General features: G+C 43.7%; 1 protein-coding gene across 2 annotated transcripts; it reads left to right on the top strand.

Annotated features, from left to right (window-relative positions):
* Positions 1-24,880, top strand: NIPSNAP3A (nipsnap homolog 3A). 2 transcript variants are annotated; one of them, XM_069964310.1, is made up of 7 exons: positions 1-76; positions 161-294; positions 3,094-3,301; positions 14,335-14,493; positions 16,218-16,367; positions 21,668-21,754; positions 23,321-24,880. In XM_069964310.1, the coding sequence occupies exons 2-7, from the start codon at positions 211-213 to the stop codon at positions 23,395-23,397; spliced, it is 765 nt and encodes a 254-aa protein (XP_069820411.1). In that variant the 5' UTR covers positions 1-76; positions 161-210; the 3' UTR covers positions 23,398-24,880. The 2 variants fall into 2 exon arrangements, with proteins under 2 accessions (XP_069820411.1, XP_069820410.1); XM_069964309.1 differs by having other exon boundaries at positions 6-294.
* Positions 24,881-25,805: the final 925 nt, after the last annotated feature.

The raw sequence follows: 25,805 nt of genomic DNA, 5'->3' as shown, positions 1-25,805 counted from the left end.
ACAGTTTCAGGAAGATCATGCAGGGCTGCACGGCTGCAGAGTTGGTGCTGTCGGTGACCTAGAGCCTTGTTACATAGTATATAGCACCACAGTGTCACTATTATTAACAGTCAGTGTGCCATCAGTAGCAGACGTGTCTTACACTTTTCTGTATCCTCAGGGAAATAAGAAATTGCTGGATAGAACCTGATCATTAAGGGTGCTGACAAGATGATGTGCACACTACGGGCCTTGCTCTTAAAGGGGAAACTACCTGTTGCATCTGCACGGAGTGACATAGGGAGAATTGTACAGGTGAGGTACTATGAATACACTTTACTGCATTGATCTTACTTATTAAAACCAGTGCAAGTCAAAACCAGCGGCGGCATCTGTAGCAGCCAATCAGATTCCAGCTCTTGGTATTTACTGTCTCTTTTGAGAATTAAACGGGTTTCCAGAATTAGAAAAAACATAGCCGCTTTCTTCCAGAAATGGTGCCACTCTTGTCCTCAGACTGTGTGTGGCATTGCAGCTCAGTTCCAGTTAAAGTGAGTGGAGCTGAGTTGTAATACCACACACAATCTGAGGACAGGTGTGGTGCTGTTTATGGAAGAAAGGGAAACTGCACCATGTTGATTTGCATTTATAAGGAAAAATTATGTAAGGCATCTTATTTGGATATTTTTCACAGTATTGTACAAGTCTTAATAGACTCTACATAGTGAGTAGTGAATTTGTACTGTTATTATTTAACTTTATTAACTGTAACACTGCTTCCTAGCTGTATATACAAAGCCAGGTCAGAGATCTGTGAAAACACAGTGCATAGGTTATGTCTATTCACATACTGTATGACTTGATGGGGTTATCCTGGAATAGAAAAAACATAGACGCTTTCTTCCAGAAAAAGCCCCACTCTTGTTCTCAGTTTTTGTGTGGAATTACAGCTCAGTTCTGTTGAAGTGATTTGAGGTATAGTGTTTTAGAAGAAAGCAGCTTTGCTTTTTTATATCTGGGTATATAAGTGCCACATGCTTAATACAGGCAATAAAATACAGCTGTATTATAGCCTTGTGAAAACCCAGATAATAAGAAGAAGGTAGCAGCAGTTATAAGGTAGCAGAGTTATGATTTTTTATTCCTGAGTGTACACTATACAAATGGCTTGCTGATGGTAAATTACCTAAATGTAACCTGCTAGTTGTTTCATGCTCTCCAAACCATGGGCAACATGAAAAAGGGGATGGTTTCTCAATGCAATAACCTGGGGTGTTTCCGAAAACCCATATTTTAAAGAAGAATAGTGTACAAACTCAAAAGTAGTGTTGAGCGTATGTCAAGATGTTTGGGTTCTGCAACTTAATTCAACCCGAACATTCAACATTTGATACCCCGCAGGTGCAAGAGTTGGATGTTCCCCTAGGGAGCCCTGAAAAACATGGATACAGTCATAGGCTATGTTCACACACTGTTAAAACAACAGCCACTGTTTAACGTGTTCCTCTGTTAAGCACTGACTTTAATGTTAAGAATGGCCGTTGTAAAAGAAATCAGTGTGTGAACTATTTCAGCAATAGTGGTGGGACAGGTCAATTATTTCCACTGCTGTATTAAACAACAGCCATTGTTTAATACACTGTGTGAACAATGGCCGATGTTTGCATTGATTTCAAAGCAGTCCATTTTTTATTGACAAGAACGGCCGTTGTTTTAATCGGCAACAGCGGCCATTCTTGTCATTGAAAATACATTGTGTGACCATAGCCATAGGGTGTAACCTTGTTTTCCTGGCAGCCTCAGGGCTGCATCCATCTTCTGCAACTGTGGGGAATCAATCGTCAAGCGTTAGGGTTCAGATAATGTTTCCAAACCTGAACATCTTGACAGATCTGCTCAATGCTACTCAAGAGGAGCTGATCTCTGTTGACTTCTCCTTGCCCTGCTGGGGTTGATTCACAGGTGAGGACCTCTAAGGGGCCCCCAGCTTTAGAACCTGCACTAACAATGGCTGACATGTCGTTTGGAATGTCAATGGAATACAAGGGTTGTCTGGGTCTTGCTCCCTCTCGATGGCTAACAGTTGTGTAGTAACATAATATGATCTGTGCCCTTTATTTATCTGCTGGGGGGTTCACTTCTAGGTTACCTTCATGGATCTGGGCCAGTGACTTCAGTGTTCTTCACCTTAGGTCAGGAACAGCTAGTTGTTTTATGAATTCAGTTGAAGCTTATCAGTGAGCATGACCTTTCCCTGCTGATCCTTAGAGACTGGAAGCCTCTCACTCTGCTCACAGTATTGGTGTCAGCAGTGGGCTGCACGCTTCTGTAATAACACCCAATATAATGTGTGTCCCAAGGCAAATTATAGAGAAGCAGAATATGGTTGGAGGACTGGAGATCTAGAAAATGCAATTCTTCAATGTTGTTACCAGAAAAGGGTTCTCAAAAGTAAAAGGAGCCATTCAAGAGAACCAGTTTCATACTGCCCAATCCATTGGCTGCATGAAACAGGGACATAATCTCTTATTGATGTATAGTTTACAATTAGAGGTGAGCGAATTTACAGTAGGAACAAAGCGATGCATGTTGTACTTATTTGCATTGCGCTCATCAGGCTGCAGGCTTTGAAGTCTGCTCCTCCCTGGGTGCTGGGAAAAGTTGGATCCAGTACTGGGAACTGGGAGAAATTTCCCAGGACTGGATCCAGCTGTTTCCCTATTTGCACATAAGGGGAGATCTCTCCAACAAGGCCAGCAGGTAGAAGCTGGAGCCCCATTTCCAGTTTGTCTTATGACTTTGGGTCAGCTGAAATGCCACAGTGTTTCATAGTGAATGATGCATTATTGCCATAAAGGAGTCTGCCCCTGTTCTATGCTGCCCGTGGTTCAGGCAGAACGTAACTAACGACAAATTTCCGCCAATGTTTGTTTTTCTACTATCTCTAAGAATGTGTCTGTCCTATTACTGTGTGAAAATGGGTTTAAACTATCAGGTTGGTACCAAAAACATCACTTTGGATGCTATTGACTATTCTGAATATTAGGCCAGTGTTGGCAATTGTCCTCAAGATTTTCTTAAGATCGGATTTACAAATAATATATTCTCCTTTAGGCAAAAGCTACATTTGCAACAGGCCCCCGCCAACATGACACTACTTTCTATGAATTCCGCACCTATGACATCAAGCCCTCAAAGATGAGTGAATTCATGCAGCTTGCAAAGGAGCATTTCCATCTGCGTACTGCACATTCGGAGTTGATTGGCTTCTGGACATATGAATTTGGTGGAATGAATAAGGTTTTCCACATATGGAAATATGGTATGATGCTAACTACTTTGGAAGAAATATAAAAGTTTTAGGATATTTGACAATTTGAGCCTGATATTTTTAATCTTCTAATGTCATTTGTGTTCAAAAACGCCAAAACTATTTTCCGCCAGTACAGATCAGCTTTCAGGTTTGGAAAGGTGAATAACTATGAAGCCTTTTCATATATATATATATATATATATATATATATATATATATATATATATATACCAATCAACCATTATCACTGTGGGAGCTGTAACTGTTTTTTGTTGTTTTTTTTCTTGAATGATTGTGATGATACTAATCGTTCTGTTGGAGCGGCCCCAGCTCATCGAGTGGTGTCCTGGCCAAGAAACCTCCTGTATGAGCCGACCCCTCCTAAAATTAATTGCCGACACATATTTTTTGGGATAAATGAAGCATTACTGTACAGAGCTCCAAACTGACCCTCAAAAATAAACTCTCTGGCTGAGATTTACCAGTCTGCCTGAAACCAAAACTGTCCAGTTTTGTACACAGCAACCAATCACAGCTCAGCTTTTTTTTTTTTTATTATAAAAGCTGAATTGTGATTGGTTGCTATGGGCAAAACCAGTCAGTTTTGGTTTGGCCGACTTATAAATCTGGGCCCATGTATTATGTAGCCAGAAACATGGTAGCTCAATTCACTGAAAGGGTTTTTGTGGGTTTTCTAAACCGGACAGCTCCATTAAAGCACCATTTCAGAAGATCCTTTAACAATGTATTATTCTAACCAACACTATATTAGCCTATGTGCAGCAGATGCCAAATTATGGAATCTGTCACAGGCAGCTCATTAATAGATACCTAGGGGAGCTCTATTTTCATTGTCTATTTTTAGAGCTTTTCAAGGCAGAGCTAAGGTTACATTTACACATCCATAGTGTGGACCACACTATGAATGTGCATCACTAGTTCTCCGTGCTTCTCAGAGCACTACACTGAAGATCTGTGATCCGTGCTGGAAATGCAGGTCTGCACTACAACCTGTGTTTTTTGGGGTTTTTTTTGCGACACAGATCTGCGACATATGAATATGTGGACGGGGCTATTGAAATGTATTGGTCCTATGTTCTGGCCCCTATTGTGGACATGTGAATAGGCCCTTATTGCTGACAACCACATGTCTGGAGGGAGCTCAGGAGGAGAAGACTGACATAATAGTCCGTATAGAGACAATTCACCATGAGAGCTTCTCTTAGGCTTCCTTAACTAAGTGGGCACCTGTTCTATACAGTAGGCATGTATAACAGTCTTCTATTGGAGGTATATTTTGGGAGACCTTCATTATTTGGATCTATAAAAAGAACCTTCATTTAAAAGACATAAGGAGTATAAATGGTGATAGTGTTAGCTGTTGTTCTGGACAGGGATAGCTCTTCTATTAAATCTGCCAGCATGGTGAGCTGAAAATATTTATGTGCAGCAAGCCAGGGTGTGGAAGAGAGTGAGTGGGTGTGAGGAGTGGATGATGGTGGTAGTAGTAGTAAGCCTGGGGGTGACTAGGCCTTTCTTGTTTGTAGTGCTGAGCTCACTGAGAGCTGCACAGTGAGAGTATTCTATTAGCTGCAGGATGGCTGGGCCTTGTGGTGCACCTCAGCCTTAATCGCGGACTTGTCACTGTCTCAGATGGGCACGAGGGCTTCCACAGGAACAGGTTACTCTCTGGCACTTCCATGTGCTCACTCTCCCTTCTGTGGGTTGCTGTAGATGTTTTAGGGGGGGTGGGGGCTGTTTGTAAGGTGGTTGGGTGTGTGGTCCTGTAATTCCCCTGGGGATAACCCCAAATACCACTGTCTGTCAATATGGCCCTTGGTGATGGTGTGGTGCAAGTAGATCACACAACAGGGAGACAAGGAGGGAGACGGTGTAACAATAACTCCTTCACTGAAGAACAGTCCAGTTGCATGCAGTTGTGGGGTGGACCACCGTGAGAATGTTGTACTAGTGGTTGTGATACAGCTCAGCCAGTGATGGTACTGTAGTATACCAGAGCATAATTCCTGCGGCTGGGCTGAGGATGGCACCTGTCCACAAGTGTTTTATTGAATATTCTAGGAGGTAATATGTTTTATATTAAATTGTTATGTGTATTTCTCTGTAGCAGTGTAACTGGCCGGCAGAGAATGGGTTACTTGCTTTACACTGCACACCACACAAAACAGCGACACCTACTGTCCTTAGTGGGAACTGCTTCAGCCAATGTTGTAAGCCTAGAAAGTCCTAGCAAGTGGGCGGAGTATGCAAATAGGCCCCCTATAAAAGGTTGTCAGTTGCAGTGTTTAGCTGAGACAAGTAACTAGCTGCTGAGGGAACAACATCACCTCAGGAGAGACCATCACCACAGAGCAAAGCTGCTGAGGGGAACAAGAAAGATTACTAACAGAGCAGCCTAAGAAAACAGGCGGAGGTGAGAGAAAAAGAGAGAGACCTTGAGAGACAGTTTGTCAGGTGCCCCCTCAGGAAAGGGCCAGCACACATACAGTCAGTGGGAATCCTAAAGCCAGACACCCAAGTGGAAAGACTTGACTGTAAAAGGGAGCAGAGTTAACGTAGGCCTCTGCACCCATCTTTCTGAATTTGGGGGGTAGGATTTACTAGAACCCCTGGATACCTCTGGGACCCAAAAGTTGTGGCCTTAGGCCCGGTCCAGTAACCAAAGCAGAAAGCTCCCTAGCTGACAGGAAGGGTAAACAGAAGCACCATTGGGGAAGAGGACCACAGGATCACAGTGTCCACCAGCGTCCCACACGTACTGACAGACCAGGATCTGAGGCAGATCGTCTCTCCACACACCACCAGACTCTCCATAAGCACAATAACCCAGTCAAAGCCGCCAATACTAACAGCTGTATGCCACCGGACTGTAAAACACCTGCAAGTCTATCAGTAAAGGAGTTACTGTTATACCGCCTCCCTCCTTGTCTCCCTGTTGTTCTGGTCCACCTGCACCACACCACCATCAAGGGCCACACTACCGGACAGCAGTATTTGGGGTTGTCCCCGGGGGAACTACAGGTCCACACCCAGGGGCGGGCTGGGCCGGGGGGCAGGGTGGCATCTGCCCCCCGGGCCGGTCTTCCCCAGTACATTAGAGGGCCGCACTGAGGCTGCTTACCGCCCCAGCGCTCTCCTCTCTGCCACACAAAGAAGCTGCGCTGCTGCAGGGCCGGTCTGTGATGCGATGGGCTGAAGCTGCTCCCTTCCCTAGTTAAGCCCCGCCTCCTAGTCCCATGTTCCTCCTGGTCCCGGGCTTCCTGCCGCTACTGAAGGGGGAGAGGACAGCAGGGCCGACAGTGCAGGCAGCACAGCTTATTATACACATTCAGTTACACTCATTGACTGTCGGCTGTGAGGTAACATAGGTGCCTAACGCTCCAGCTGCCCCCAGCAGGTCCTGTGTGTGTCCTCACAGCAGCTGCCTGTGCTGCCAGAGCGGAGATCAGCTGTCTGCAGATACAACTATTGTGCAGACTGCCCAGCTCCCTGTATGTGTGGTGAGGAGGAGGCTACAGGCTGCTAACCTCCAGCCACACAGCGTCCCCCAGCTACAGGATCCTGCTTCCTGCCCATCCCCCCCTGTCCTGCTCTGGGCGCAGCTGCTGTATATGTCAGGTACTTCGGGCTGTACATAGGAGGGAGGTCGGGACAGAGAAGGGGGGGGAGTCTGCTGAGCTGGGCTGAGAGAAGCAATCACATTAGCACTTGTCCCCCCAACCCCTTGTAGCTGCTGCTCTGTTCCCCCTATAGCTGCCCCCTCTCCCATAGGCTTAGCCCCTCTCCACCTGTACCTGCTATGTACCTCCTAAGGCTGAAGTGTGCCCCCCCCCACACACACACACACTACTGTGTTCTCCCCCATTCAGGCTGCTGTGCCCCCACACACTTCTGGCTGCTGTTCCCCATAGCATTAGGATTCCTAATTGTACTAGAAGACGTCCAGTTATACTGCACAAAAGTAAGTGTGACTGTATGTATGACTGAACTATGTATGTGTATTTGCAATGTATGGCCAGGTTCACACTATGCATTTTTTTTAGCCCAACTACGGCCATTGTTATAAAATATGGCTGTTGTCTTTACATAGAGTGAACCTGGCCTATGTGAATAATATCCACACACACACACACACACACTTATGGTTTTTTTTTCCTGCTCCTGATCATTGAAGGAGAAGAATGAAAAAAAAATGCAGATGCTGCAAAACTGCTCCCGATAGAATAATATACACCCATACAGAACCATACAGTGCAATATGCACCCATACAGAACAATACGCACTCATACAGAACCATACAGTGCAATATACACCCATACAGAACCATACAGTGCAATATACACCCATACAGAACCATACAGTGCAATATGCACCCATACAGAACCATACAGTGCAATATACACCCATACAGAACCATACAGTACAATACACACCCATACAGAGCAATATACACCCATACAGAGCAATATACACCCATACAGAACCATACAGTGCAATATGCACCCATACAGAACCATACAGTGCAATATGCACCCATACAGAACAATACGCACTCATACAGAACCATACAGTGCAATATACACTCATACAGAACAATATGCAATCATAAAGAACCATACGGAACAATGCACACCTATACGGAACAATATGTACTCAGAAATACATACATAATACATAATACAGAACCATACAGTACAATATACACCCAAACAGTGCAATATACACCCATACAGAACAATATGCATCCATACAGTACAATATACACCCATACAGTGCAATATACACCCATACAGAACAATATGCACCCATACAGAACCATACAAAACAATATGCACCCATACAGAACCATACAGTACAATATACACCCAAACAGAACCATACAGAACAATATACACCCATACAATGCAATATACACCCATACAGAACCATACAGAACAATATGCACCCATACAGAACCATACAGAACAATATGCATCCATACAGTGCAATATACACCCATACAGTACAATATACACCCATACAGAACCATATGCACCCATACAGAACCATACAGAACAATATACACCCATACAGAACAATATGCATCCATACAGTACAATATACACTCATACAGAACCATACCGAACAATATGCAGCCATACCGAACAATATGCAGCCATACAGAACCATACAGAACAATATGCACTCATGCAGAACTATAGGATATTAATTATTGATATTAATTAGGCACATCTGGTTTCTGGCATGGTGTCATTTGAACAAATAACAATAGTTCTGCATGCTGCACTATTTTGGGTATTTTGGACATGAACTGCCAAAGCCTCACTCCCCACTCATTCATTTTAACAAGATGTCCCCAAAGACTTTCAATATGTGACCGTCACAGTCATGTGGCACAGAGCTGAGGGAACATACGGAGCATGGACCTCTCCCAGTTTGTTCTGATTGGTTGCTGTCTGAACATTCACACTCTGACCAATACAATTTTTTAATATGTTTTTATGACATATGAAACATTTTTTTCTGGTGACATTGACCATTTAAATGAGAACTCCAGTGATAATATAATTTTAGACTTCCAGCAAAAGCGATAACAACTATAGTCAAAATACAGAAACCCCAGTTTCCCAGCATATTGTATTGTAGTCAGTATGATGGCGGTCACCCAGCTTTCCCAGCAACTTATACTCAGTATGATGGCGGTCACCCAGCTTTTCCACAATCTTATACTCAGTATACTGGAGGTCACCCAGCTTTCCAGCATCTTATACTCAGTATGATGTGGTCACCCAGCTTTCCAGCATCTTATACTCAGTATGATGTGGTCACCCAGCTTTCCAGCATCTTATACTCAGTATGATGTGGTCACCCAGCTTTCCAGCATCTTATACTCAGTATGATGTGGTCACCCAGCTTTCCCAGCATCTTATACTCAGTATGATGTGGTCACCCAGCTTTCCCAGTATCTTATACTCAGTATGATGGAGGTCACCCAGCTTTCTACGCATCTTATACTCAGTATTATGTGGTCACCCAGCTTTACCAGCATCTTGTCAGTATGATGGAGGTCACCCAGCTTTCCCAGTATCTTATACTCAGTATGATGTGGTCACCCAGCTTTCCCACCATCTTATACTCAGTATTATGGAGGTCACCCAGCTTTTCCACCATCTTATACTCAGTATTATGGAGGTCGTCCAGCTTTCCCACCATCTTATACTCAGTATGATGTGGTCACCCAGCTTTCCCACCATCTTATACTCAGTATGATGGAGGTCACCCAGCTTTCCCATCATCTTATACTCAAAATGATTGCGGTCACCCAGCTTTCCCAGCATCTTAGAATGATAGAGGTCACCCAGCTTTACCATCATCTTGTGCTCAGAATGATGGAGGTCACCCAACTTTCTACCTATCTTATACTCAGTATGATGTGGTCACCCGGCTTTCCCACCATCTTATACTCAGTATGATGGAGGTCGACCAGCTTTCCCAGCATATTGTGCTCAGAATGATGGAGGTCACCCAGCTTTCCCACCATCTTGTACTCAGTATAATATGGTCACCCAGCTTTCCCAGCATGTTATACTCTGTATGATGGAGGTTGTCCAACTTTCCCACCATCATATACTCAGTGGTTGATAGCCTCGGGGAGCTGGATAGTAGATCTATACTGTGCAGCTGAAAACCATATCATCACAACTGTGGTAATTGGTTCCCTATAAAGGAGCACTCCAGCCCTTACTACTCTCCTCACATCAGTGCAGGGACGGTCGATGGCACTCCGGGCCTGTACTTCAGCCAGCAGCGATGTTCCAACAGTTCGGGTAACGTCTCCAGCCCTTCTGGTAATTTGTGACCAGCGAATTCCTACTGCTCTGTGTGAAGGGGCCAGAAGTCACCTTGTCAATGTAAGTCTATGGGATGGTTCTGTGTCAGCGATGAGCCGCCCCATATACTTATACAGGAAGGAGATCTCCGACCCCTTCACAGCGAGCAGTAGGAATTCCTTGTTTACAAATGACTGGAAGGGTCGGATGTGTTATCCGAAGTGTCAGAGCATTGCCGCTGGAGGAAGTAGAGGTCCGGGTGGCATCTACCTTCCCTGCACTGATGTGGGGAGCGTAATAATAGGTAAGGGCCAGAGTGGTCCTTGAAGGATGGGCCGCTAGCCGGCTACTCATGGGCCACTGCTGTGTGCTTGCCCCCCAGGCTAAAATTTGCCAGCCAGCCCCTGTCCACACCATAGACAACCTTACGCACAGGTGCAGCCCCCCTACAGGAACCTCTGCAGTAGCCCACAGAAGAGAGAGAGAGAGAACTCGGGGAAGTACCAGAGAGTCCCCTGTACCTGTGGAAGCCTTCAAGCTCACCTGTGACCGTGACAAGATCAAGCCATCATGCAGGTACAGTACACTCTCACTCTGCAGCCCTCAGTGCATCCCCTCACTTAGGAGCTCAGCGCGACACTCAGGAGAGGCATAACCCCCTAACAGTCAAAGACTACTACCACCATCATCCTCTCCTCATTCCCCTCACTCTCTTCCACAAGCACCCTGGCTCGCTTCAGTATTGTTGTGGCGCCAGTGCTAGTTCAGCACACAGGTCGGGTGTTACATCCCCCTTTTATGTTATGGCTGGCTATATTGTTCCCCAATGGTCGGTGACCTGCCGGGTTGTGATGGTTCCCTTGGGCTCTTGTCACAGTGGTCCGAAGTGAGAAGATGACCCAGCCAGACTGTCGGTACCGCCAACCACAGAAAGGGGAAAATAACCCAAGGAGTGTGGAGCTGGTATGTGTAAGTGCTGGTGCAATGATCACCGAGTCCCAGTAGAATAAATAAAGTGGTTTTATTGATAGTCTCTGATAATACAAGATAACTTGGCAATAGATGACTTCTATAATACAGACTTGAGCTCACTGAATCTGTGCTGGGAGATACCTTAAGTGCTTAGGTAGAGTAGCAGTGTTTGTGGAGTTTAGCATTGAGGAGAGGAGTTTGTCGGGGGAGCCCCAACCCAGGGTAGTAGTGTGCTCTGTCGGAACTTGAGAGAAAAGTATTGAAGAGAAGAAGACTTGAGAAGAGAATACTTGTGCCTGTGTTTTACTAGACCACCTTCTGCCCTGCAGTGTTAGGGTACCCATCCTACGAGGGTGACACAAGCCCCAGACTATGACACCTGGGCGAAGCTAAGTGTCCGAGGGTGTCCCGGTTTCACCTGCGCTGCGAGATAGACTACGTAGACCTTGGTTATGGTTGCTTTGTTCTATCTGGGTCAGTTCCTCATTCCTAGGATACTGCCCTGCACTGTTAAGAGAGGCTCATGGCATGGGCTGGAGTGGTCTCTGACTTAACACTGCATAGTGTCTGTAGTTATAGCTTGGAAGTGAAAAGTCTCTGGGTTCTCCATACACGTGTGTCTGACTACTGACACAGCTGGTCTGTCCTGGACAGGTACCCTAGCAGAGCCAGCCCCTGGCTAAGTTCAGCAGGGATGCCTGTTCTGTGTGTGTTCTACTCCTCAGAGAATCAGAGGGAAACTAACACTATACTTCCTCTCCCCTGTACACCCTGTAGGAAGTGACTACTTCCTTCAGGGTTTGTAAGGGTCCCTGTGAGTGGTAGAGAAGAGAGTATGCAGAGAAAGGAGAACAGCGATAGGTAGAAAAAAAAGAAGCATGTCCACTGGTCCACAAAATCACATAACTAAACAGTAACCCTTTAGTGACTACAGCTGTGCAATACTTACATACAAAATTATACATAGAAAACTGACATCTGGTGGCGAAACTCATATACAGCCTCATGACCACCCTACTTTAAAGTACAAGGCCTTTGCGACAGGTGCCAGACTAGAAACAACCATGGTGGAACGCTGCAGTTGTTAAAACTGACAGCCTTGGGTTACTACGGCCTTGATGGGCTTAATGTGAAGGGTAGTGGTGTGTGGAGTGATGGTCTGCCTCAGACCTTGGTTTGTCACTATATTACTGGTGGGCACTATGTTCCTTTTTCCATAATGGTGCTTAAAGGGGTTATTCAGCGCTACAAAAACATGGCCACTTTTCCCCCTACTATTGTCTCCAGTTCTGGTGCGGTTTGCAATTAAGTTCCATTTACTTCAATGGAACTGAGTTTCAAAACCCCGAGTAACTAGAGACAAGAGAGGGGCTGTTTCTGGAAGAAAGTGGCCATTTGGAGAAAAGAGAGGGGGAAAAGTGCCATGTTTTTGTAGCGCTGGATAACCCTTTTAAGTCTTTCCCTCCCTGTCAGCTAGGGAGCTTTCTGCTTTATTATCTAGGCCGGGCCATAAGCCACTACTTTCGGTTCCTAGAAATATTCAAAGGTCCTTGGTCATCCTGCCCTTTGAATCCCAGAAAAATTGTTCAGAGGCCTAAGTTAGCTCTGTTACCCAATATACTCAAGTCCACTTGCTTAGAATTCCTTTCCTTAGGATTCCCACTAACACTCTCTCGTACTTCAAGCTTTTCAGTTTCAGGTTAAGTTTTTCCTTCTTCTCCTTTATCTTTTTCCCCTTCTTCAGCACCAGACAGGCTTGTCTGGCTGACCAGGCCTTGACACACAGAACCCAGGCTCACAGAACAGCCACTAGTTGCACTGAACACTGAACTGAACAGACAGAACACTACTTCCAGCAAGGGCTTTGTGTGGAGCATGCTCCACCTACCTTCTAGCAGGTTCTAGAACAAGCTGGAAACTTTTTACACTACCTAAACAGTTCCCACTTAAGACTGCAGGTGTCACTGTTGCCTGACAGTTTGTGTAGTGTGAGTATTGAAGCAACCTGACCTACTCTCTTCCTGCCAATTACACTGGAACAAAGAATACAAAGCATAGTTTTGCACAATAACATGTTACCTTATAAAACATAATATATCATTTTGAGACAGGTGCCATCCACAGGAAAGCTCTGGTATACTACTAATGCTTTCTATCCTGTTCAAAAAATGATCTTTGTTAATATACAGCCCCTGAGATGGCATTAGCAAGTGAGCCACACATCTTTTACTAGCTATGGTTAGGTTCACACCATGTTTTTGTTGTTCATTTAACGTATCTGTTCTATCGGAAAAAAAGTATGGTAAAAACTAACGCCGTCCATTAGGATACATTTTTTATTGACCTACATTAATTTAAAAAAAAAGGTTGAAGTGGATCAGTTTTTTCCTAATTTTTTTTGGTGTGAGCAAAAACATGTTTGACCTCGTTTTCTGTACATTAAAATCAAACATTTGTGTTTTTTTTTGTTTTTTTTTCTTTTTCGGAGGGAACCCATACGTGCATGGACTGGGGTTGGAATAGGGGGCGGGAGGGAATGTGGTGGGTTTATAGAGATTGTAATGCTTTGTATATTTCTACTTATATGGTTCATATGTCTTTTGAAATTGCAATAAAATAAATTATAAATTTAAAAAAAATCAAACATTCAAAAACTGATACAGTGAAATGGATACAAAAAACGCAGTATGAACCTAGCCTAATGGAAAAAAAACTTCCTCCAAGACCCTGTTCCATTAATTTTTTTTTTTTTGTTCTTTTATGATAAAATGATGTTAAGGACATTATATTAATGTCAATCCAGCAAAAGAAGGCTTGCTGTATGTTAGTAGTGTTTAAACAGAGACAAACAATGTGATGTGATCAGGCCCTTATTAGATTGATTTCTACCTTGTTGGATAACAGCACTTCAATTCAACAGAACTTCAACTGTAGACAGATCTTTTTTTCTGGCATTATAACAGAGACATAAGAGAAGAATGATTCTCTCCTACTTGTCAGCGCCCTATGCCTTCCTAACACCCTTGTTATTTTATATGTGTGTTTTATAGACCTAAGATGGGCAATATTTGATGGTGCGGTCCCTGCTGTTACAGTAAATCCAAGTGCTGGTTAATGTGTTTTCCTGTTATTTACAGTGTAATCTCATACATACCAATCAGGTTAATGGTGTGTTAATGCTTAATCTGGTATAGTAACTATCCTTCCTTCTTCCACAGACAGCTTTGCGCATAGAGTAGCTGTACGTGCCAAGCTAGCTCAAGACAAATTATGGCAGGAAAATTTCTTAGCTAAAGCACTGCCCATGATGGACAAACAAGACAATGAGATTGCTTACTTAGTACCATGGTGCAAACTTCAGAGACCTGAAAAAGAAGGTTAGTTTCATGCATTTTATACTTTCTGTTATCATCAGTTATAACATAAATCTTTTTTAATGCCCAAGTGCTAAATTATTAAAGGGGAACTCCAGATAAGAAAAACTTGTTTTCTATTAAAAGTACATTAAAAGTTATATAGATGTGTCTATATAACGTATTTCTGTATGTGTACAGTTCTGCCACACTGATAGCTGATAGAAATCCAGGAAGTGGAAAAAAATGGCCCCTGTGCCAATTCACATTGTCTCCTGCTCCTTCTGCTATCCCCCCTTAAGAGACAAATCTTACATGCCCCTGTCTCACATTGTGTGTGTTTGCTGGTGATGCAGACAGGGGGCAGGGTGTGATGTCACAGAAGGCTTGGCTGGATAACCCAATTCCCTGACTGATTCACCATCTCTGACCGGCCAGAAGCAGCTGCTGCACTAATTTTACTGATTGTGTGGGTGGGGGACTGAGATGATCAGCTGACAGAAAGCATTGCATTCTGGGAAATGCTAAACCAGAAAGGACAGAAACACAATCCAGAGCAAACCCCCCTCAAACAAATGGATTTTTGGTAGTTTAGAAACTGGGATAGACAGGTAAGTAATGCGTTATGCTTCTGCAGAAGTTTCATTTTTTTTTAACATCTACCTGGAGTTCCCCTTTTAAATCTGTTTGTTCCCTTCTGTGTGTAAGGAAATATTTAGCTGCCTTAAAATGGAATAAAATCTGGAATGCAAAGAGACTTGAGTGCTTCATTTCTATCCTGTCCAGTGAGTGATCCTATCATTGGGTGACATTGTTCACTGGACTCTTTATCACAGAACGATCAGGGAATTAAATCACCAAAGGTCCATATTATACTAAATTTTACCCCTTAAAGATATATATCTTTCTGCTCGGTCCTCCCTCCTCTATAACATCATGGCAATAGAGTAGATAGCATTGTCTTGGTGACAGGTTCCCTTTAAGGTACACAGTATACTGTATATGATTACATGTTAACAGAGACAGTGTTATCTTCACCTTCCAGAAGCCCCTTGTAGTCCATTTTCCCTATCTGTAAACATTCAGAAACCCCTACAGTCAGATAAAAATATATATATCTTCTTTAGGCTTTGTTTACATCTGCATAATGGATTCTCTTGGATAACTTGGATTCATGGACAACAGAAGGCATTATGCACTCTGAGATCTATCATAGGATGGGTACCACCAGCATGAAATCGACTATATTGACTTTTAACGGAATCTGATGTGTTCAGTCAAAGTTTCTGTTAGAAATGTGTTTGCTTGCAATGCTTTTCTTGACAGAATTTGCTTCTGCATCTGTAACGCAACAGGATTGGCTGTCAGTAGAGTTGAGCAAACTTTGAGCATGCTCGGCCATTATGAATGTTTCTGTGTATGAGGAGGATGGGAGAGAGAACTGTTTGGACAGTAGTTATTAAAAGTGTCTGGCCTCCACCTATCATAAGAATGGGATAAATAGGAAATCTGGCCTTTAAAGTGCCAGCCACACATGTGCAGTATGTGCTATTTATTTAGAGGATAGTTTGCTTCCATTCTCATAATCATCAGGGGTCCTACTGGTCAGACCAACCAGCATGTTATTACCTTTCCTATTTTCCGAGTTGGAAACGCCCATTTAACAATGGGTTCAATAGTGCAAAAAAATAAATGTGTACAATGTATGTAAAAGGATAAATTATATGGTTCTGCTTTCTTTATGCCAGGGGTCTATGAGATGGTATCCTTTAAGTTCAAGCCTGGAGGACCAGCAGTTTGGGGTGCATCATTTCAGGCTGCCATCTCTACTCATGTCAATACTGGCTACACAACTCTTGTTGGTGTTTTTAACACTGAATATGGATTACTTAATCAAGGTAACATACTGAAGATACTGTTAACAGTTGCCAGTTTTTATTTTTTTTTAATTGTTCATTTAAACTTTCTATAGACAGGTGACAGGTATTACATGGCACATGGAGGGCACAGCCCCTCACAAAGCATTAAACATAATCAGCAAATACAGTGGAACAGGTCTGAAAGCATACCTCCCAACCGTTCCGGATCCGGCGGGACAGTCCCGGTTTTGGGGTGATGTCCCACTGTCCCAGAACGGACCCCATGTGTCCCGCTGTCCCCCACCCCGGCCGGGCCCGGCGTTTGCTGCCGGGTGCAGACTGCGGTCCTTTTACTGTGAGTGCCATGGACAACTGGAAATATGATAAGTATAATGGGTGACATATACTTACCATATTTCCAGTTGTCCATGGTGTCTCTCCTCCTCTGGCCCTGTATACTCTGCTGGTTAGTTAGCCCCGCGGTGGGGCGCCGGGGGCGGGGCTTACCGAGTTATGTCCGGGACTGTTGGCAATTATGGAAGCCTGCACCAGCAGCTCTACGAGATTGAGTACTAAGAGGCATACTAAGGGGGTACTAAAGGGCATACTAAGGGGGTACTAGGGGGTACTAAAGGGCATTCTAAGAAGGTACTAAGGGGCATACTATGGGGTACTAAAGGGCATACTAAGAAGATACTATGGGGGTACTAAAGGGCATACTAAGAAGGTACTAAAGGGCATACTAAGGAGCACACTAAGTGGGTACTAAAAGGGTACTAAAGGGCATTCTAAGAAGGTACTAAGGGGGTACTAAGAGGATACTAAGGGGGTACTACGAGGGTACTAAGGGGGGTACTAAGGGGATACTAAGAGGCATACAACATAGGGGCATGCTATATACCATGTGGGGGCTAAAAAGGAGGGGTTATATTATGTGAAGGCTACAAAGAGGGCTATACTATGTGCTTTTGGGGGCTCCTGCACAGGAATGGGTTCTATACTATATAGGGGCTTCTACGGGGGAGGGCTATACTCTATGGGAACTGCTACACAGGGGGAGGAGAAAGATGGCAAGAAACACAAAACTGAAGCAGAGAAGACGTCCCATGTGAGTCGCTGAATACCTGCAATATAATTACCTATAAGGTCTGCAGAGCCTGTGTACAGGCTATATGGTCACTGCTGAACTGCTGAGGGAGAGTATTGCTCTGTGATTAGTGGATGTTATGTAGCAATGTTATAAGGGGGGGATAAGTCACTATGTGGTGAAGATCTGGTGATAATATTTATTTCTTATGAAATGGTAACAGGTGATACGGTTATGAGGGGCGTGGCTACGGGGGGGGGGGGGCGTCGCACATTGCCATGACACATTACCGTGACTGTCCCTCTTTCCTCCGTGCAAAAGTTGGGAGGTATGCTGAAAGTTCAAACATGAATAACATCCTTTATGACATAAACATTGGTGGTGATCTAGTGAAGCACTCATCTCAGACATACAAAAGAACCACACTTTTTACTTATATATAACAAATCTTTGTACACAAAAGGCATTTTGTACATTTACCATTTTCTTAATGTTCCAATATATCCCTTTCTGCAGCCACCCCATGGGTCAGAGGGGAAAAGAAAGAAAAAAATAAACATAAATAAATGCATGAATAAAGTAAAAAATAAATATATAAAATATATATATTTAAAACTCCATGAATATGTTGCCCCTGGTTAGAATTGAAACCAGGACCCAAGCAATACAAGACAGTAGTGCTAACCACTGTAGTCATTGTAATACTACACTTATGTCACTGCATTGTCCCCCATGTCACAACAGTGGCCTGCACTTCTGAATTAAGAGAGGAAATCACTGCTGATATGGTATTGGCCATGCTGACAGGTACACTTTAAGGGCCGTATTACACTGGGCGATTATCGTTCAAATTTTTTTTAGATAGTTCGGATTTAAATGATAATTGTTTCATGTAATAGGCAACGATTACGAGAATCGTTTGATAGAATCTGGACCTACAGTATTTTCATCGTTGATCATTCACAAATCGTTCGAACATCATTCAGTGTAACACGTTGTTCGTCGTTCCGTGGTCTATCAGCCTGGAAAGGACCAGCGCAAAAACAACCATAAGTAGCGATCATCGTCCTGTGTAATAGGGTGAACACTTAAATATCATTCGTCATAGCGGTTGTTTGAGATTATCGTTAATTGTTAATCGCAGAAGAATCGTCCAGTGTAATACCACCCTAAGTGTTAACAGTAGCATAACTTGAACATCCACAGCATTTCCTGTCCCTGCATAGAGAATACAGAAGAATCTAAATATGAAGATCCATCAGGCCTGGTCTTTGCCGGCTAGGAATAGGATTTATTAGAGTCCTACTTCATTCCGAAGTGTCCTCGAGTGCTAGTGCTCAGGTCCTCTTTAATGTTAAGCCTGAGCTAAGTGAATGGTTTTCAAATGATAATCCTGCTAATGAATGTAAATACTACTTTAATTCCGCAGGCATGGAGTATCCTATCAAATCTATCAGAGAGGTAATAAAAAATGTAAAACAGAGGGCACAGTCATTTCAGGATAAAATATTTGGGGGTCTTAGTGCAAAGAAAAAGAATGTCTTGCCCATGAATCTTAATCTGAAGGATTTGGTTTTAGATGATTGAGAACAAAAAAGGAAAGAAACTCTGTTCTTAAGGAGCTAAAAAATGAGTTATTGTTTGACACTTAAGATTGTAAACCATGGGATACTATCCCCATGATTTGCAAATGTGGTGAAACGTCCATCTTAGGACTCTTTCTGACTTCATGACCCAGGCTGCTGCCTCACTAAGGAGATATAGACTCACTAATCCCCCCATGCGCTGTTTACTTTTATAATCTGCTGCCCTTGGTTACGATTTGCCAGGCACCCACTTTCTTGGACCACTCACGCTCAGTTCAATAGCAGTCACATGATCTGTCTCATTAGTACTGGCAGTTGGCTTTCACTTCACATGCAGCAAGGGGGACTGTGGGAAAGTGTCTGCAGTGTTGCATGGCAGCAACAGGGTCACAAGAGGAAACCAAGATGGAACCAAAGGAACCTTAAAGAGGAAACCAAGAACCCTTTAAGGACTCTATCCCTTTACTGAATATGGCCACTGGGTCCCTGGCTAAATCCATCAGGGACAAGTCTGCAGTGCCCTCTAATTCTGTAAATAGGGCCTTATGGCTCAGGTTCTGTTCTGGGGACAATCAATCTAAAAGTAAGTTAGGTTCTATGCTAAGGGTAAATATGTTTTTGGTCTTGGGCTTGAAAAAATCCTTGAAAGTGCAGTGGATAAAAATGAAGGATTTCCAAAGAAAAAAATTTTTTAAGCCCCAGTCCTCTTGGTAAAATTTATAGCATAAGGGAAAGGGGAAATGTGCCCCTATAAAGGGGATAGAGGAAGGAATTCCCTTCTTAATGCATCTTCCAGCTCCTGCGGAGCCTCTAAACCAAGGGTGTCAAACTCAATTAGACAGTTGGCCGAAATAAAAAAAAATGACAACCTTGCTGGCCAACCTTGATACTTATTGAAGTGACTCTGTACCCACAAATTGACCCCCCCCCAAACCGCTTGTACCTTCGGATAGCTGCTTTTAATCCAAGATCTGTCGTGGGGTCCGTTTGCCAGGTGATGCAGTTATTATTCTAAAAAACTACTTCTAAACTGGCAGCCCCGTGCCCTACGGGAGTGGCCTAGATTGTGTATGCATTAGGCTAGCACAACCTCTCTGTCCCTCCTCCTCTCCCTCCTCATTATTAGGAATGCTCCCGGCACATGGGCTAGATCGTTAGGACACCTGTGCAAATGTTCAGCATAAAGATAATGTTCCAGTGACATTTCTAATGATAAAGAGGGTGGGGAGGAGGGACGGAGGGGTGGTGCAAAGTTAGGGCACAGATACTCCCGCAGGGCACGGGGCTGTAAGTTTAAAAGTTGTTTTTTAGGACAATAACTGCATCACCTGCCGAACTAACCCCAGGACAGATCTTGGATTAAAAGCAGCTATCTGAAGGCACAAGTGGTTTGGGGGGTCAGATTGTGGGTACAGAGTCGCTTTAAAGTGTGCATGTGACATTCTTGACACTGTCAGGGAAACATCCACATCACTGCTGCATGTACCGTTCCTGATGCACGTACTGGTGTCTGATGGGGATGGCTGGGTTGCGGCCTAGTATGCTGGCTCCTCTATGGCAGGAAGCATCCAGCATCATGGGCAGTATATACAAAGTGACATGGGTGACAGTGATGTGGACACTAGTGGCGGATTAACTATACCATGGGCTGCACTTTTACAGCACCACCAACCCACCTAAACAACCTTCCTACCCATAGAGCCCAAAATGGTAAAACTGCCTACCTCCTTCTGTAGACCAGGCATTATTAGCTCCCTTAATAGTACCCCCTAATACTACCCCCACATAGTAGTTACCCCATTATTTCCCACATGCAGTAGGTAATGCCATACTGGGGTCTGTAAGGTCTATACAATAAGGACAAACTGCAAACCACACCCACAGACCTCACCCACAATAATCCACACCCTCTCCCAATGAGGTCACTAGAGATGAGTGAATTTACAGTACAAACAAAGGGAATGGTTTCGTTAGCTCGGCAATCTGCTTCTCAACTGGCTGCACGGAGCGGCATGGACTTCAAAAGAAGCAGCAGATTGCTGAGCTAACAAAGTAATTTGCTTAGTTTGCACTGGAAATTCGCTCATCTCTAGAGGTCACCATACAGATTGAATAAACAACAATATCTCCGGGTATGGGTCATACAGATAGTGATGTCACAGTACAGGGTTGGGTTTAACAAAGTAAATTAACAATGCAGCAACAACAGCCACAGTGATGTCACAGTGCAAGAATGGTGCAGAGTCATCGTGCTCATAGGGCGTGACTTTACAGTCATAGGAAATTATATATTCATAAAGTGATGACACATTATTCAAATGATTCACACATGATGTCACAGTACGAGGATAAGGGAAGGGATCATCATAATACAATTATTTACAGATAATTATATTACAGATGTAAGACAGTGATTTTGAAGTAATGAAATAATAATGTTACAGTAGAGGAGGTAAGGGTCCTTTTACATGTAACAATCCTCAGCCATCTGTGGCCACAAATGAGCATCGATCAGCGAGATGTGCTGTGGAATGGTCACTATTGTTCGATCAATTCTGATTTATTTTTGAACTGTATTGTCGTATTTATTTTTTCTTTATAAATAATGGATAATTTATTTTGTTACTATACGATTCAACGAGTGTTTTTTTAATTTTTGTATCTAGTTCATGTGTTGTGGTGGAATGAGAGTCCGGACAGACGGGCTGCAGGAAGGCATTTGGCCCATGAAGATGCCAGGGTAGTGGCAGCAGGTAAACTAATGCTTTTTAGAGGATCTATGAACAGCAGTAATGTAGAGAAGGCTGTCTGTGACACTTGTATTGTTTATGAAATAATGACCAAGGGTGGTGGGCAGCAGGAGGTTCTGTCTCAGGGACCCCAAAGGGCCTACAAATGACAGCAGAGGGTGGAGGGCAGCAGGAGGAGTGATCTCAGGGACCCCACAGGGTTTATAAACCACAGCAGAGGGTGAAAAGCAGGAGTGATCTCAGGGACCCCACGGGGCTTATAAACCACAGCAGAGGGTGGTGGGCAACAGGAGGAGTGATCTCAGGGACCCCACAGGGCTTATAAACCACAGCAGAGGGTGAAAAGCAGGAGTGATCTCAGGGACCCCACAGGGCTTATAAACCACAGCAGAGGGTGAAAAGCAGGAGTGATCTCAGGGACCCCACAGGGCTTATAAACCACAGCAGAGGGTGGTGGGCAACAGGAGGAGTGATCTCAGGGACCCCACAGGGCTTATAAACCACAGCAGAGGGTGAAAAGCAGGAGTGATCTCAGGGACCCCACGGGGCTTATAAACCACAGCAGAGGGTGGTGGGCAACAGGAGGAGTGATCTCAGGGACCCCACAGGGCTTATAAACCACAGCAGAGGGTGAAAAGCAGGAGTGATCTCAGGTACCCCACGGGGCTTATAAACCACAGCAGAGGGTGGTGGGCAACAGGAGGAGTGATCTCAGGGACCCCACAGGGCTTATAAACCACAGCAGAGGGTGGTGGGTAGGATAAGTGCTCTCGCGGACCACACATAATACAAGGCCTTATCACACATGTATGGAATGATTACTTGTGCACAGGCCATCATCTTCTTTCAGAGTCATAAAACAGAAAAGTGGCTTTACCAAGAAATGACTAGTTATGGGCATGTGGTGGCACTGCTAAGTGAAGAACTAACCATGACAGAGCAAGCCATTCATTGATGCTCAAGTGTTCATGACACTTGCTGAGCCTTACAACGTTTGGGAGCCCCATGGTGAACTAATTTCATTTGAGGGGCAATTTCCCTCAAATGGGAAATATATATGCCCTGCCATCACTTAGTCTGTACTTGCAAACAGGTTGCCCATTGGACCCCAAAGAAGGATGACATACTGAGGTCAGAGGCTGTAATTGTGTTTGTAAGTTATTTATCAAGGGCTGGAAACGCCTATATCGTATATTTATTACTAACATGATCATTAAAGTGTCACTGTCGTTAATTTTTTTTTTTTTTGTAGAAATCAATAGTACATGCGATTTTAGGAAACGTTGTAATTGGGTTTATTAGCTTTTAGAATTAATCTGTTAGAATACTTCTTGTTGATAAAGAAAAAAAAAAAGGCAACTTTAGTACCTAAACTCCAGAGAAGCTGCCCTTGTCTAAACATACAAAGTGCAGAGCATACCATTGACCTAAAGCATCTGAGGAACTAGGCTTGGAGGATGTGGCCATGTATGAATCCTATTTATATACTGAACCCAGTTGTGATCAATATTATGCAGCTGCTGTTTGGCTCCGCACATGCTGACAAACTTATTCTGTCTTCTTTTTCAGTAAGAGAAAGTGTGAGATTTCTTGAATCACAGAGGAACATGCTTCTGATTCCAGCTTCCTTCTCCCCATTAAAGTAATACCTGCCAGTTCTCATGGACACATTGAAGCAGACTGCCATAACACACAATTACTCTTCACGTGGATACAGTTACAGGGGTACTCCTGGAAAAAATGTTTAAAAAAAAAATCATCTGGTGCCAGAAAGTAATATGGATTTGTAAACTACTTCTATTTAAAAATCTCAAGTCTTCCAGTACTTATCAGCTGCTGTGTGTCCTGCAGAAAGTGGTGTATTCTCTCCAGTCTCACACAGAGCTCTCTGCTGCCACCTTTGCCCCTGTCAGGAACTATACATTGTAGTAGTCAATTCCCATAGAAAACCTCAACCTCCCTGAAGGAACACTAGAGCTAGCCTCCTGCTTTGACAATGATGGTACGACCATAACCTAACCTACCATGTGTAGGAATATTGATGTGATATAATTAGGGAACTGTATGATTCTTTTTTTTTTTTCTCTTTTTCCCTTCTTTCTTTCCCTTTTTGGGTATTGTTTTATTGTTGTTTGTTTTATAGAGCCAGTTTGTCTTCTGGCTTTTAGTGTATGATTGTTAAAAACCTTTCTGGAAAAAGTCTCAATAAAATATTTGTCATAAAAAAAAAAACTCAGCAGAGAGCACAATGTCAGACTGGAAAGAATACACCACTTCCTGCAGAGCATACAGCAGTTAATAAGTAGTGATAGACTTGAGATTTTTAAATATTAGTAATTGAAGTAAATCTGTATACCTTTTGGACAGCACTGGATTTAAAACAGTTTCTCCAGAGCATACCCTTTAAATTTATTTTTAAGCTATGAATAAAAGAAATGTAATTGCTTTATAAATATTTAAAATACGCTTTTGTTGTGTTGAAATTTCTACAAGTAGTTAACTGTGCCACAGCACTTCTGCCTAAAAAAGATTAGGCAAATAGGAGGAGGGGGGGGGGGGAATTTATCCAGGCAAGTGTATCTGTAAACCAGTCTTGCCTAAATCCCTGCCCCCATGTCCTATGTACTCATATGCGCCGTGCTATAATCAATCACCCATGAAGCTCTGTCATTACAGTGCAGCACATATCTGTACAGTTCCTCCGCTCCCATCTTATCACAGATGCTGCCCGGGCAGTGGAGAAGTCCGCTATAGGCATTCCTCGTCCGTGTGAATGCAGCGTTTTATAGTCTGGGTTAATGTTCTATTGGTGACGTTTAGGGCGCCTCTTTCTCTAATGTGCTGTGTGTAAAATAATTTTAGTGAAGATAAATTTAAATGCAGTTTTACAAGTAAAGGCCTAAACAATAAAACACACATGGGTAGTTTTAGGGGGTGGAGCATTGTACTTTTAGCATGATCCCAAAGAATTTTGTGTTACTGGGTATGTTTCTGTATGGTACAACCAAGAAAAAAAGACAATAAGAACTTATTAACACTTAAATGATTTGTTCATTTTTGAAAAACTGTAATGGTGATTGGTCAGTAATAATAATGAAAAGTAATAATAAAATTATTGTGTATGGTCAATGGTGATGCCATAAAAGTAATGATTTTTGGCAGGGCTAATGAAAATATATATGGGGCAAAAATATTTATATTAGGCGTTGCTGTCTAGTACACACCGCTGGACAGGACCGCTGCCCCGCTCGCTGCTGCCATCTGAACTGTAACTATGAGCACTCGTAATGAGCGCTCACAGTTACATGAGGCAGCAGCACTGACCATTGGCTCCCTTCCTGTCAGTCACTCTTGTGGCTGCAGAAAGTGTTTTCCCTGCGGCCACAAGTGGCCGCTTTGTCCCTGTGGTGCCGTCGCTCCAGTGACATCACTGGAGCATCGGCGCCAGGACAAGGGGAGTGCGGCCTCTTGTGATCGCAGGGAAAACCCTTCCTGCGGCCACAAGAGTGAAGAGAAGAGGAGACGCCCGGACCCAGGTGAATATAAGTGTTTGTTTTATTGTGTTATATACTATATGGGAGGGGGAGCGCACATCGGGGGTCTATATAAATGGGGGGAGCACACAGGGGGGCTATATAACAGGTGGAGCACACAGGGGGGGCTATATATAACTGGGAGAGCACACAGGGGGGCTATAGACTACTGGGGCTTCACAGAGGGGTCTATATACTACTGGTGAGGCACACAGGTGGTCTATATACTGCTGGGGGCAGCCCACAGGCGGTCTATATATAACTGGGGGAGCAAACAGGGGTCTGTATACTACTGGGGCATCACACAAGGGGTCTATATAATACTGGTGGGGCACACAGGGGGTCTATATACTACTGGGGGAACCACACAGAGGGTTTATATACAACTGGAGGAGCACACAGGGGTCTATATCCAAGTGGGGGAGCACACAGGAGGTCTATATCCAAGTGGGGAAGCACACAGGGGGGCTAAATACCCCTGAGGGAGCACACAGAGGGGCTATATACTAGTGGGGGAGCAC

This window comes from Dendropsophus ebraccatus, chromosome 3 (assembly GCF_027789765.1).
Source record: "Dendropsophus ebraccatus isolate aDenEbr1 chromosome 3, aDenEbr1.pat, whole genome shotgun sequence".
Taxonomy (NCBI): Eukaryota; Metazoa; Chordata; class Amphibia; order Anura; family Hylidae; genus Dendropsophus; species Dendropsophus ebraccatus.
Note: the sequence above shows the minus strand (reverse complement) of the source record. Positions and strands in the feature narration are given on the sequence as shown.

Bases quoted from the DNA above. Each gene is read 5' to 3' on its own strand.
- NIPSNAP3A (XM_069964310.1), top strand. From the start codon at position 211: ATGATGTGCACACTACGGGCCTTGCTCTTAAAGGGGAAACTACCTGTT. The intron at 295-3,093 runs GTGAGGTACTAT...ATTCTCCTTTAG, and splicing joins ACATAGGGAGAATTGTACAG to GCAAAAGCTACATTTGCAAC. The intron at 3,302-14,334 runs GTATGATGCTAA...CTTCTTCCACAG, and splicing joins TTTCCACATATGGAAATATG to ACAGCTTTGCGCATAGAGTA.